Source organism: Dendrobates tinctorius, unplaced genomic scaffold (assembly GCF_039654945.1).
Source record: "Dendrobates tinctorius isolate UK_male_01 unplaced genomic scaffold, ASM3965494v1 ptg000208l, whole genome shotgun sequence".
In the NCBI taxonomy this organism is placed as follows: Eukaryota; Metazoa; Chordata; class Amphibia; order Anura; family Dendrobatidae; genus Dendrobates; species Dendrobates tinctorius.
In genome coordinates this window covers 6,103,814-6,118,554 of record NW_027361875.1, presented here as the reverse complement: position 1 = coordinate 6,118,554, position 14,741 = coordinate 6,103,814, and the positions used below count along the sequence as shown (strand labels likewise).

At 44.4% G+C, this 14,741-nt stretch overlaps 1 protein-coding gene across 3 annotated transcripts in view; it reads left to right on the top strand.

Moving 5' to 3' along the window:
• The window catches only part of CAPN3 (calpain 3), a 190,710-nt gene extending 183,254 nt beyond the window's left edge, over window positions 1-7,456 (top strand). For all 3 annotated transcript variants that reach the window (XM_073554179.1, XM_073554178.1, XM_073554177.1), the window contains 3 exons: window positions 2,658-2,774; window positions 3,535-3,593; window positions 6,496-7,456. In XM_073554179.1, coding sequence (XP_073410280.1) covers window positions 2,658-2,774; window positions 3,535-3,593; window positions 6,496-6,522 — 203 coding nt within the window. In that variant the 3' untranslated portion in view covers window positions 6,523-7,456. The remainder of the gene's footprint in view (window positions 1-2,657; window positions 2,775-3,534; window positions 3,594-6,495) is intronic.
• The last annotated feature ends 7,285 nt before the right edge of the window (window positions 7,457-14,741 follow it).

Below are 14,741 nucleotides of genomic sequence, written 5' to 3'. Positions count from 1 at the left end.
AAAGAAAAAAAATCCAGTGAGCGGCAGTTCTGTGGCCAGAAATGCCTTGTTGATGCCAGAGGTCAGAGGAGAATGGGCAGACTGGTTCGAGCTGATAGAAAGGCAACAGTGACTCAAATTGCCACCCGTTACAACCAAGGTAGGCAGAAGAGCATCTCTGAACGCACAGTGCGTCGAACTTTGAGGCAGATGGGCTACAGCAGCAGAAGACCACACCGGGTACCACTCCTCTCAGCTAAGAACAGGAAACTGAGGCTACAATTTGCACAAGCTCATCGAAATTGGACAGTAGAAGATTGGAAAAACGTTGCCTGGTCTGATGAGTCTCGATTTCTGCTGCGACATTCGGATGGTAGGGTCAGAATTTGGCGTAAACAACATGAAAGCATGGATCCATCCTGCCTTGTATCAACGGTTCAGGCTGGTGGTGGTGGTGTCATGGTGTGGGGAATTTTTTCTTGGCACTCTTTGGGCCCCTTGGTACCAATTGAGCATCGTTGCAACGCCACAGCCTACCTGAGTATTGTTGCTGACCATGTCCATCCCTTTATGACCACAATGTACCCAACATCTGATGGCTACTTTCAGCAGGATAATGCGCCATGTCATAAAGCTCGAATCATCTCAGATTGGTTTCTTGAACATGACAATGAGTTCACTGTACTCAAATGGCCTCCTCAGTCACCAGATCTCAATCCAATAGAGCATCTTTGGGATGTGGTGGAACGGGAGATTCGCATCAGGGATGTGCAGCCGACAAATCTGCGCCAACTGTGTGATGCCATCATGTCAATATGGTCCAAAATCTCTGAGGAATGCTTCCAGCACCTTGTTGAATCTCTGCCACGAAGAATTGAGGCAGTTCTGAAGGCAAAAGGGGGTCCAACCCGTTACTAGCATGGTGTACCTAATAAAGTGGCCAGTGAGTGTATATATATATATATATGTATATGTAATTTTATATATAGAAAAAGTAAATTAATAAAACTGGAAAAGATCGTTTTTAAAGTTCATGCCATTAGGGGATTTCGAATTAAGCGAAAGAATCCAATGAGTTTCCTGCTTGGTGAAACATTTTACAGCCTCCATTCCATAAAATCTACAGCCAGCTATGTCTCCATAGTGCACACTGATAAACTTGTTTGGCTGCATGTGAATAAGAACCAAATTTGTTTTTGCTGTTGGTTAAATGTTCAGCAATAAGTCTCTCAAGTTTTCTGATTGCACGACCAATGTTGCGCACGGACACAGAGCGCACTCAGTGCCATAGACAATATGATGTCAGTCACATTAGATGAAATCAATTCTGTGACTGGAACCAGATGGCAAAATACATCAGGTTTTGTTTTTTTTCAGTAAGGTGAATTGACATACAGTACGTTACACTGATTTCCCCCACACTTGAATAGACCCTTTAAGAGCTTTTTTTTTACTGCTAGGACAACCCCTTAACGACTGCCGATATGCCTTTTAATGGCGCCAGTTAAGGGTACTTATCCCTTAGAGCTGCTTTTTTTAAAAAAAAAAAAAAAAAACATTTTCCCTCATTTACACATCTCATATGCCAGCTTATGCTTTAGGGTACCGTTACACTTAGCGATGCACCAGCGATCCCGACAACGATATGACGCGGTCAGGATCGCTGGTACATCGCTAGGTGGTCGCTAGTGAGCTGCCAAACAGGCAGATCTCACCAGCGACATCGCAGGGGACGGGGGTCGCTACTTACCTGTCAGACGCGGCGATCCTGCGTCCTCCCGCCCGCGTCTACGTGTCGCTCGTTGTCACAGCAGGAAGCGCCCGACGAAAAATGATCCAGGACGATCTCGCGCGACTAGCGATAACCAGCAGGGGAGCCGGTCGGAGGTAAGTATCACATGTAGCGATATCGCTGCAACGTCACAAAATCGGTGACTTTACAGCGATATTGCTAGCGATATCGCAGTGTGTAACGGGGGCTTTAGAAAATCTACAAGAAATGTCAAGGTCTTTTCCTGGCATACACAGAACAAAGAATGCACCCGATAAGGCTTGATAGTTATCTATCCCTATACTTAGGAAAATGAGGGGTTAAATTGTGCTATAACACGTTTAGTCAGGATGATTTCCTATTGAAAAAAATATAGATTTTTGTTCCATTTTGTTAATTTTTTAAAAAGTTTTGTCACCCCACCTGTGCCCAACAAAAGGAAAAAAAATCATAAATTTTAAACGGTAACATGTAATTTCAAAGTGTACAATTTAGATGCCACCATTCTGTTGCCAGAAAGTCGTGCTCCTGTAAGGGTTAAGTAACAAGGCTACTAAACAGAATCCTTTTATAGGACAAGGACAATGTATGGGGGACAAGGAACATTCAGCAGCGGGGTCATGTATGGGGGACAAGGAACATTTAGCAGCGGGGTCATGTATGGGGGACAAGGCACATTCAGCAGCGGGGTCATGTATGGGGGACAAGGAACATTTAGCAGCGGGGTCATGGGAGCCAGAAGGGTGCAGCGATTTAATAGCAAAAATTAAGAATGGAAACCTTGGAATAGAGCTATATAAAGATCACTGCTAGTTAGGAAGAATAGTGATGTAGAGTTTCAGCAGAGAAGAAGAGACATGAGTGGTTTCATGGAAGTCATTTTGCTTTTTGACCTTTCTTTTTCTAGGGTTTCACCTGAACAACCAGCTGTATGATATCATCACCATGCGCTATGCAAACAAGCACATGAACATTGACTTTGACAGTTTCATCTGCTGCTTTGTGCGTTTGGAGGGAATGTTTAGTAAGTGACTTTTTTCTGCTTTTTCTCCCCATTTGCAGTGAATTCATCATGACACAACCGTATGGAAAACTGTCACAACAATAAGATCTCCTGCGTGTTGTATGTAACGGCCATTAGAGCAGCACTATGGGGTCCTAGCTAGAAGACATTTAACCTACTCACTGGCAAATTTTGTGACCCCAGCAAACAGTGGAGGGAACCCTGACTGTAAAACATTGCTAACAGTATGGGAGTTACAGTCCTACCTTATCAGGGTACAGACCTCCCTATAAAACGGCTGTGCTGGGATTAGGTGGTATCGGAGCATGCTCGGTGCTAACAGTTACTTCGGCGTGCTCGAATAACATGTTCGAGTCCCCGCGGCTGTTCGACAGGAGCAACACATGCAAGGATGGCCTAACATACAGACAATCTCTGCATGTGTTGTGGCTGTCGAACAGCTGCGGGGACTCAAAACATATTTTTCAACCACGCTGAAGACAATCGGGTAACTCATGAGCGTGCTCGGATAACTCCTTATCAAAATAAGTTCATTTATCACTAGTAAAAGCCAGTGCAAGGAAGAACTGGAGTGGCTGCTGCCTCCACTCTTCTTTTGTACTCGCCTTTATGATCATGCAGGAATAAACTATATGCATCCAACTTGGTGGAAAGTTCAGTTACCACAATAAAAGCCATTCCCAACATGCTGTATTTTAGGTCAGAGGAGCAGGGGTTGATACAACTCATACTTTATATTCACGTACCTTTTGTTTTATAGGAGCCTTTCACGCATTTGACAAAGATGGTGATGGTATTATTAAACTCAATGTACTGGAGGTAAATATAAATCTTCATAACTTCCTCCCCCTCTATACACTTAAAAAAACAAAGCTGCCGGCGGTGGAGTAGCCAGAAATACAACTGAAACGGTGTCAGTGAAAAGGATTCAGGAAAACTACTGCCGACGGCTTCCTGAAGAGTTTTCACCTTGGTGGTTCAGCTGGTATATTAAAAATGCTGTGGGAAAATACGCTTAGGGCTGATGCTCTCATGCGAGAAACTCAGACGAGTCTCGCACGTCAATACCCGGCACTGCCGCCGGCACTCGGGATCAGAGCGTGTGGCTGCATAGAAATACATGCAGCTGAATGCTCCGATCCGAGTGCCGGGTATTGACGTGCGAGACTCGTCCGAGTTTCTCACATGCGAGTATGAGCCCTTAAAGAGTTTCCCAGGGGCTTGGATATATTTATCTAAAATTGTAAATACATATTCACCGGGTGACATCTCTTTTTCCTGTGTCCACACAGACCATAGAGCGCCCTCCACTGGATGCAGGTGAATATCATTTCTTTTATATATGGCCTAGGCCCCTAGGAAACTCTGCTTTTTGCCTGGACAACTTCTTTAAGGTATTTTAACACATGATGACTGTTGTTGATGCAAAACCCACAGCATATTACAGTAACTCAAAGTGGATGAGATTTTAACAAATGAGAAGGAAAAAAAAATCTGCAGCAGAACATAACCAGAGACGCAGCTTTGCAGCCAACAAGTCAATGTAATGCACAGACTGAAGTCCAAACGTAATGAGGAGGAAAACTGGCGCAGGTGAACAAATCCTAAGGCTTCACACTAGGCGCTTATGCTGCTTTTTTTGTTTTTTGTAATGCTAATTTTCAGCTGCGTTTTACTGTACCAGCAAAGCCTATGAGATTTCAGAAATCTCATGCACACAGTTTTTTTTGGCATCAGTATTTTGTGCTTTGCATGGTTTTTTGGACACTGAAGAAAAACACTGAAGAAGTGACATGTTCTGTGTTTTTCACCCATTGACTAGAATGGATGGTAAAAATACGCACCAAAAACGCAGGTACCAGCGATTTTTGTGCAAAAACCTGATTCCGTACAATTACTTTTTTTTCCAACACTAGAGTTTTTCAGCATGCACAAGAGCCAAATCTAGCATGCCAAAAACACTGCAAAAAACGCAAGAAAAACAGGCTTTTTTCTGCAACTTATTTCCTGCCAAGAGATCATGGTTTGCTGCAGAAAACAAACGTTGAAAGAACACCTAGTGTGAACCTAAGGGGACATGTGCCAGATTCGTAAATGAGGTTCAGCAAATTCAGTCTCCAAATTTGTGAAAATTTCTTGTCAAAAATTAACAAATTCTAACTTTTAACCATCCTTTGCAATGCAAAGAGCGAAAACCTCAGCAAATCTGCTACCTGTGCACATAGTCCTATAAGTGGAAAACATAGCAACGTAGCTGGATCGCCCGCCAGGGCAGTGGGGTACTCGGTACCGGGCCACTTCTTAAAGGGGAAGTTTCACAGCAGCAGTGACCCGGTCCGTGGCCCTGGGCATCCAATAAAAGGGATAGTGAAAGAGGGATAATAAAGTTTATCATGAAGTGTTTGTGACGCCACCCATGGTATTCGGTCAGGGGACCAATGGTGCAATGCAGATCCTCTAGGGTGATAATAGGGCAGCAAAGATGGTTAAAAGCTCTCCACGGGTAGAGCTGTGTCCAAGGGCAGTTAGGATGATAAAGGTGTTGATTGTGGTGAATGTGGTGCAGGGCAGGTGACACAGGAATGATTCAGAAGACACAGCATGGTGCAGTTTCCTTTACCTTTTACTGAGCAGTACAGGTACAGTCCGAGGCCCAGGTTACAGATGGTTCTGGAGCTGGTCAGCCTGGAAGCAATTTCGGAATTTCCTTAGTCAGGAGGGTTGTGAGGCCTCCTTTCTAGCGCTATTCTCTGAGGTACTTGCTGCTGTATACTCTATTCAAGTCCCTCTTTCTGTCGGATGCTTAGGTAGAACTCCACTCACATGACAGGCAGCTGGAGCCTGCTTCAGGGGTCGCTCCTGTCTGGCATCTCCAGCTCACACGTACTGCTGTGTCAAGTATCAGTAGGGGACAGAGAATCTGCGGTCTTCTACCCTCTGGATTCTGCTGCCAGGGATTTAGTACCCACACGGCCTTGGGCTCCTGTGCCCGGTCACTGGCGCTCAAGCCTGGGGTGAGCTCAGATGGAGCTCCTATCCCCAGCTCCTCTCCACACGTCCTCTCAACCTTATTCAGGCTCTAACTCTCTCCACTATCTTCCTCCTCCTGACCAGAGAGAGCAGCTCCCCTGAAGTCGGGTTTAGAGCTCCCCCTGCTGGCCTGGAGCAGGAACTACCTGGTAAGGGGATTCCTTCTTTGCTTCCAGGTATGACATCACTCCCCCCTGGAGGGAGGTAAGGCCATTGTGGCAACTGAACTCCTGGGGTGCCACATAACATCCTCCAAAAAAAAATGCAGGCAATTGTTCATATTGGCCTGACAGCTTTTTACTCTTTATTATGGCAAACTGTGAACAAAACTGGCAAGTAACTATTACCAAAAGTAATGACATATTTGAAGCCCATAACCCCCCCAAAATGGAAGTCCCTCCGTTCTGTTTTTTCAGAAGTAAATCAGAAAGCTGCTTGTTTTTTTCTGAACACTTGCAAATTGAACAATGCATGATAATGAAAATACCCATTTACAATGATCATGGCTATCCACATGTCCTGCCATGAAGAGGTTCCGGTACTTTACAGGATGGCGAATTGAGAGTCACTAGGTAATAGCGGCTCTACTTATCGCTAACACCACAAATGTATGATCAGACATGGGGGCGATAAAACATAGGCTAATTTCTACTTACAGTGTCTAAATGCTAAAGTTGTCTCTTTCTTTCAGTGGCTGCAGTTGACTATGTATGCCTAGGACTGACGTGAGCGCCAGCAACCGCTGACATTTCTCAATCACTGTCATACAAGGACGGACTCAGGATCTCTGTTTGTCAGAGCCAATCTTTACCTCAAAGCTCCTGCATACGCATCTAATCCAGTTTACGACTTTAACCCATAGCCATGTTCTGTCTAGGAGCACAGATTGTAACTTTAGGTTAAACTTCCAATGAAAGTTCTGGAATATAATGGTTACGTGACAACCTGTATGTCTCTGATCAGATGTGTGTCTATTCATTGGTAGGATCTACCACACAAAACACCTCAAATATAAACCAGTGCAGACAAAAGAGGAAATGTGAATCAGAGTGGCAATTATACAGCTTTAATGCGAAAATTAAGGGGAATCTGACAGCAGGTTTCTTAATGTAATCTGTCAGCAGCATGATGTAGAGACAGAGACCTTGATTCCAGCGATGTGTCACTTTGATTATCTCACAACTGCTGCACCGAGTAAGCTAAGGTTTTTGCTGCAGATCAAGCAAAGTTCAGAATGCTGAGCCCTGTATAACCCCACCTACACCACTGATTGGCAGCTTTCCGTCAATGTGCACAAAAAGCTGCCAATCAGTAGAGGGGGCGTGGTTGCAGCAGGAGGCACCCAGTCAAAACACAGCCTAGTAAGTGACACCACTAGAATCATGGTCTCTCTCTCTCTACATTGTGCTGCTCTAAGATTACACAGCAAAGACCTTCTAACAGCTTCTGTTAAAGCAGGGATCCAGCTGCTAAAGGCGACCCACCTGCTTCTGTCTGGGGTAGTTTACAGTCATGAGGTGCAAACAGTGACCACAGTACAAGATACAGCCATCATTAATACATGTTCATTCTGTTTATATATCTATGTAAATTGACATTTACCTTAGTGTGTGTTTGCCATGTAGCAATTAAAGATGTGTGACATTTAATAACTGAGTGCTTATGTTTTGTAAGTGAAAGTGCTGTCTCATAGAAAAGTAGTAATACATGAAAGACAAGCCATGACCTAGGCTATGTGCACACGCTGCAGATTCATCTGCGTTTTTTTCCGCACGGATCCGCAGGTAAAACCGCAGGTCAAGTGACCTGCGGTTTATCCTGCGGTTTTGCCCTGCGGTTTCACACCTTTACTATGGTAAAGGTGTGAAACTGCTGCGGAATCCGCACAAAGAATTGACATGCTGCGCTTTGAAAACCGCAGCAAATCCGCGCGGAAAAAAACGCACCGTGAGCACAGCGGATTTGAAATGGCTAACATGATACTGTACCATGTCTGCGGAACTGCTGCGTTACTGCAGGGGCAAAAACGTTGCGGAAACGCAGCAGAATCCGCAACGTATGCACATGGCCTTATTGGTTACTAGATGGTGGCCCAATTCTAATGCATGGGGTATTCTAGAATATGGCCAGCGACAAAAAAAAAAAGTTCTCACCTTCCGACGGCCCCCGATCTCCTCTCCATGCCCCCGGCATCTTCCGGTCCCAGTAATGCTTAGCGCGAAGGACCGGGGATGACGTCACTCTCACTAGATCGCGACGTCATCAGCAGTCGGAAGGGGAGTATATCACTATTTTTTATTTTAACTCTATTTTTTACAGGTTTATGGTACCCAGGGCCTGGAGGAGAGTCTCCTCTCCTCCGAACCCTGGGTACCATCCGCACATTGAGCGCTGCGCCGGTCAACTCCCGGCTTCGTCGCCGCTGACCTCCGTGCAGCAGATGACCCGCGGCAACCGTCGGGAGATCAGCGGCTAGCGCCGCAGATCTCCCGACGGTAGTGGTGGCATGCGTCATTCGAATTCCGCACCAATTCGCGGCCGGACTGCGCCTGTCACTGATTGGTCGCGCCTGGCCAGGCGCGACCAATCAGCGACGCGGGATTTCCATTAATAACCAACAAACCCAATAAATATAATTAAGGCAAAAACTCAAAATACAAATCATACACCAAAAGACATGAGTCTAATTGCCCAAGACAGTATATACTAATGGAATAAGTGCATGAAGACTTCATACATATACTAAACAGAGGTTACAACCATGAGAAATACATCTGAACTGAAAAAGACTTTCCACAGTGGAAACAGGCATAACCAATCAACAGGTTCATATGGATTCCAGGTATACATATTATACAACTCAGCTATCACTAAGTACCTCGACCATATAGCATTATGATATGAGCCCAGTCAAAGTTTATTAGATAAAAGTTATTTAAACCAAGGCACTTACATAGTTAAAGTGTGTGGCACTGGCTTTGGGCAATTGTGCAATATAGGCTCCCTATTTGGATAGCAGTGTTCCTATTTTATTTATGTTCTTTAGTGAGTGATGTATATCATGCTATTGCATTTAATAAAATTTGTACATTTGGCAATTTAGACTCATGTCTTTTGGTGTGGGATTTCCATTAAGTCAGAATTAGACGATTATATAGTAGATTACTAATATTCCTGAGTTAATATGTTTTTTCTAAGGGCTGGTATAAAAAGAGACCTAATAAGACCAACAATAATGTAAAGCCTAATTAATTATATGGGGTGCAGTCACGTCAACCTAGTTAGGTAGGTCATTTTTCAGATGGGACATGATATTTAGGGGGGCCCAATACAGATTACACACTACAGCCCTGGAGTTTCTAGCTATAAGTAATTCATTAATTAAATGGATATATAAAAAAATATTTGCAAGAACTAGAAGGTATCCATATTACGGAGGCATAAATGAAAAAAAGGCAATTTCACACCAAAGTGATGCAGCAAAAAAGTTACTCCTGGAACACAGGTAGAGTTTCTTTTCAATCCCATAGGACAGTGTGTTTAACAGTTTTGCCATTATACCGTAATTGCGATGTCACGCGAGAAGATTAAATGTGCATGAATAAACCTTCCCAGTAAAGGGAACAAATGAGAAATACGAAACGTACGTACCTACAGTGCCATTTCACCTTCATTACAGTGCAGCCCTAAAAGAAAATTGCTGATATCAAGCATAAAGACCCTATACACATGAGCAAAATCACGTAAATTCGGCAGGAGCATCCATCTTATGTGGTGGTCTCGACAGATAACCCGCCGCTGCTAAAGCCCCTTGTACAATTTAGAACATATGCACTCTGGGCAGAACCAAGTAACAGCGGTCGGCCAGTAGTAATTATGGTATGAAAGCGCCCCATCGGGGATCGGGCAGGTCACTTACTCTTGCCTACTTTCAGGCCTCAGTGATATAGATATGTGTTTTTTTTTTTTGTGATATGCTAACAAAAAGCTGTTCCAAAGTTGTCAACAAATGTCTGCCGGTCCTGCGTTCCCATCCAAACAGAGCTTCTTCTGGATGCAAACTTATACAAGAAAATCACTGTCAATCATTCTGCGGAACACAAAAGTTACAGGCAGCACTTTACATGAAAATGTTGAGTCAGAAAACGATCTCCAAGATTGGAATCTGTAGCTCTACCCTGTGCTGGTAAGAGATAAGGCATTGTAGAACTGGCTGATCTGATTTAGGAAATGCTGGTAACATTAATGGTGTCCATAGAATTACATACCTTCAGTGGAGGACGTGTATGACTTTAACTGGTCTTTGTAAGTCTTAGCAGTAAATACCACACTGAGGATACATTATGGCATTTAAAATCACTTTGCCATAGCCTAAAAGTGATCCCACTGGAGAGATCGCATACTAAGATGACCACAGAATGGTGCCTACATACCCAACATGTGTTTCGCCATTGCTTGCTCATTGGCCCCTCCAGAGTAGTAATGGCGAAACACACGTGGTGGTGATAACCTTGCCCATGTTAGTGCATGCATTTTTTCTGTGTTTATATTCTTATTATATAACAATAAAATTAACTTTTATAATGTATGGAGTGGGGTTTGCTCTTATTTACAAAAATTGCTGGTAGTATTCAGTGAGACAAACCTATTCATTAAAACCTCCTAGGTCATTTTGTAGATTTATACCAAAAACACAACTAATTTTCTGTAAGGAAATATGCAGGAGAGAATCTAATGAATTTTCACTTCATTGGAACGTAGCTTTCATGGGGTTTTCCACTTCCGGGACATTTTGTTTTCCTTGTTTTTTTTTTAAACTTTGTTTTTATTGAAAAATTTTTCATACATACATATATCAATGCAGACTAGGTTTGAGACATACATATCGAAATATCATCAGTAGAGGTTGCATTGGTATGTAGGACGTTAAATCAAGACGGACATTGAAACCGGGGGGAGAAAAAGAAAAAAAGGAAAAAAAGAGAAGAAAAAGGGGAGGGGGGGGGACTATGAAATGAAAAAAGTGTAATATTTAATCATTAGTCACTTAGCATGTGTGTCGAACTTTAAGTTCAGGACCCACCGACACCAGAATACACCCCAAACACTCAGAAATGTCTCTCTGCAGCGGTTCATCCAAATACATAATTTTACAGGTATCTCCCCCAGTTATAGCTGCTCCTGGTACCAAATCGTCTGCTGAAAACAGGTCATAGGGCTCATACCCACATGAGAGAAACTCAGACAAGTCTCGCACGTCAATACCCGGCACTTGGATTGGAGCGGAGTGTGCGGCTGCATGTATTTCTATGCAGCTCAACGCTCCGATCCGAGTGCCAGCGGCAGTGCCGGGTATTGACGTGCGAGACTTGTCCGAGTATCTCGGATGCGAGTATGAGCCCTATATGTCGTTCTGGTTGTGTTGTGGAAACAGAGATGACGCTTTCCCAAGTTTCAAAAAAGGTCTGTACCTTTCCCTCTTTATGTAAAGAGGCCTCAACCCAGTCCATCTGAAGTAGAAACGTTAGTTTGTCTACAAAGATTTTGGAGGGGCATGATCGTGCCTCCATGTCTGTAAAATGGCCTTAGCACTGGCTGCCGCCACCAAATGAAGTAATTTACGGGCCCCTGGCGAACAGGTGTACCTATCTGGTTTCAGATATCCAAATATGGCCCATAGGGGTTCGTCAGGGACAAAGTTTGTCAGGGGTGTAGCGGTGAATCGCCATACTCTCTCCCAAAATGGTTTGATGACTGGGCATGCCCACAAGCAATGAAACAGGTTAGCTTCTGGGGAGTGGCATATAAAACATTTGGAAGTTGTGTAGAGCCCCATTCTATGACCCTTGTGTGGGGTTAAGTAGGAGCCATGACAGATTTTCAATCGTTTCTAGGAAATGAGCTGAAGGGAGGAATTTATAGGCCTGGTCCAGTGCTTTTAGAATGTTGTTGCAGTAGGAATAGAAAATATAAATCCCTCTGAGAGAGCTATTATAATCCATATATTTCTGGTCATCAAAAATGAAATTGCCTACCACTGGAAAAGTCCAGATCCTCCTATCTTCTCTGACACGATAAATAAAATAAATTTACACAAAACATATGAGTATAGGTTTGCTATTACCCATGACTATTTCAACAAATATGCCAAGAAATGGGCGAAGTGGCTGGAAACTTATCCAATGCACTGAACTAGTTTATTAATGTGCACCAAACAGATTTCAAACCATCTGATTACATGTTTGTATGATTGTATGACTATATGATTATATATGTTTAATGTAGACACTATATAGAGCCTGTTCGGATCTTGTGGTCCTCTCCTTATTACCCTTCCCCCTTCCTCCCCCCCACTCCCCTCCTTTCTTATTTGTATTTAAATGTTCAATAAAAATTATTGGAAAAGAATGTTGTTGCAGGACAAGCTAGAGTCTTCACTCTGCCATTTTGTTAGTGGAAATTGGGATTGTTCGTAATCCAGGGCTGCAAGGATAAATTTGTATTGGCTATTTGGCAAGGTAAAGAATAAGATTTAGCGAACCATCTAAGCAGAGATGGTCTCCATTCATGTTCAAAAAGGTGTGATAGTATTTTTGTTACATGACTTTTAATTTGCAGGTATTGGAAGGGAGGGAACACGGCGGAGGGATATTTACAGCTCAACCCCACTATTGAGTATAGTCCACTCTGAGGAACGAAGGGTGTTTAATAGATGTTATACCTTTGTGTTCCCCACCTACTGACTGGTATGCCCACAAAGCATAGATTGTTGCGCGGTCTGTTTTCCAAGTCCTCCAGCTTGTCGCGCATTTGTCGCTCTGAAATCTCACTTTGCTGGAGGTCCGTAGTTCTGTAAGCGGTTTCACTAGATTGAACTCTCTTTTCCAGTTCTGATATTTTTTTGAGTTAGTAGTAATTTGGGCCATGGCTGTGTTGATGGAGGCATGAAGGATGTCAAATTGTTTATCAAACAGTCGCATTATTAGCTTAGAGACTTCTTGGGCCACCAAAGTCGCCTGTGTAGAGTCTTGCATAGAGTGTTCGGAGCAACTCGTTGACGGAGAGTTGTGGTGGGGATAAATTGTCTTCCATTTGTGGCCCAGGTAGCGGAGAAGCTGATTGGTGGCATGAGCGTTTGGCAGAGTGTTTAGGTGGTTTCAAGGCGGGTTCGCTCTTGTGCATTGTAGACAGCGGTCACGCGTTAGATAGTGACGTCACCTGCGAACGGGTAGGCGTCTGTTTGTAATTTCGTTAGGTATTTGTCCATTACAGCTCCCCGTGATTGGGGGAGATAGCTGGGTGGCGAACACCGGGGGAGATAATCAGGTTAACAGGCTACAAGTGGGTTGACAAGTAGGAAGACTGTCATAGTTCGGTTACAGCATCAGTGTTGAGGAGAGCCTTAAGATCAAATACTTAATTAACCTCAAGACATAAGAGATTGAGAGGAACTACCCAAAAAGTGTATTATTTCACCTTACATGAGCTTTTTCAGATCAAAATGATGACCTCATGGATCCGCCCACGGACTAGCTCACTGCCCAACCCACTAACCAATGGACTACATCCGAACACTCCCATGTTAGAGTTAACCGAGCCCCCTTACATGGGATATATGAACCTATGTTTGGAATAATAAAGCGCTCTCTCTCTCTCGGAGCTGTGTCATAGATTGATCAAAGAGGTTACAGCCGACTGAGTCTTTGGTGTGATTCTTTTAGTGTGCACTGATCAATACCCATTGGGCCAGGAGCAGGCAACTAGTGAACATTTCTTATTGTTCAATCTAACAATAGTCTTAAATAGCAATGTTCAAGCAGATAAGGAGCTGTGAGTATGCCACATGCGTCTCCAGGTTATGAGTCAGAGAAGAGTTATGTAGTTGGTAGGCAGTATGCCGGGCAATAACCCTAATGTCTCGCTTGTGATTAGCCAAAATAAACATCAGGAAGGCTACACCAGCACCTCAGCTTGTTCCACAGGCACCTACCCTGCAAAGTCATGTGATCCACGCACAAGGCTCCCAGAAAAAAGGCCACAGTTCCAAAAGGACAGCAGAATTGATGGTGACTAACAGACTAGGCTGTATGAGTAGGAACTGGCTTAAAAGGAGGTCACGCTGGATGTCCCACTCCCGTGAGCCTATCAGAAGTCTTTTATTTAGTAGAAATACACATCAGTAGCTGTGGTTGTAATACAAAAGACTGTCAGTAGGTGGTAGCAGAGTTCAGCTCTAAACTTTCTTCCTCCTTTCTCTGTCTTCCCCCCCCTTCTGCTGCAGTGAAGGAATTATGTGATATTTTCAAGCCCTCAAAAACAAATAGAGAGGGAGCAATGACCCCATGCACTATGCAATCCTCAGGTAGAGAGCAACGAACGTCACAGCACACTGCAGAACTTTGGCTCCAATATGACGCCGGTTGGGAGGACGGGTGTCCAGGTGCTGCAGCAGCGATCCCAGCCTGGGTAAGTGCACTCTTCACTCTGGGAGGTGGAGGGGAAGACTGTTGGGAACCACCACAATCCCCAGCAGCAGAACCCGGCATCCCCCTGAGCGAAGCATTCGTCACTGCCTCCTCAGGAAGGCAGAGGTGACAGACCAAAGCGCGTCGTGGAAGCCCGCGCTCCTGGGGCAGTAGCACCTGGTGTCCTGGGGAGAGGTATGGGGGGGGGGGGGCACCGCGTCAGGAAGAAGCATTTGTTCCCACAAGGAAGTAGCAGCCAGACCCCCCCCCCCCCCCGTACCTCAGCCGCAGATGCCCCGGCGATGAAAGCTCGAGATGGGAAGATGGCATCTCCACTCTCCCCGCTGTTCCCCCAGAATCACACAGGGATGTCGATTGATCCTCAGTGACTCCCAAGTATCACCCGGAGGTCACCAGGGGCCACCAGCTAGAGCCCAGGGGGGTAATAGGTTTAAGAAAGAGGGCTTTTTCC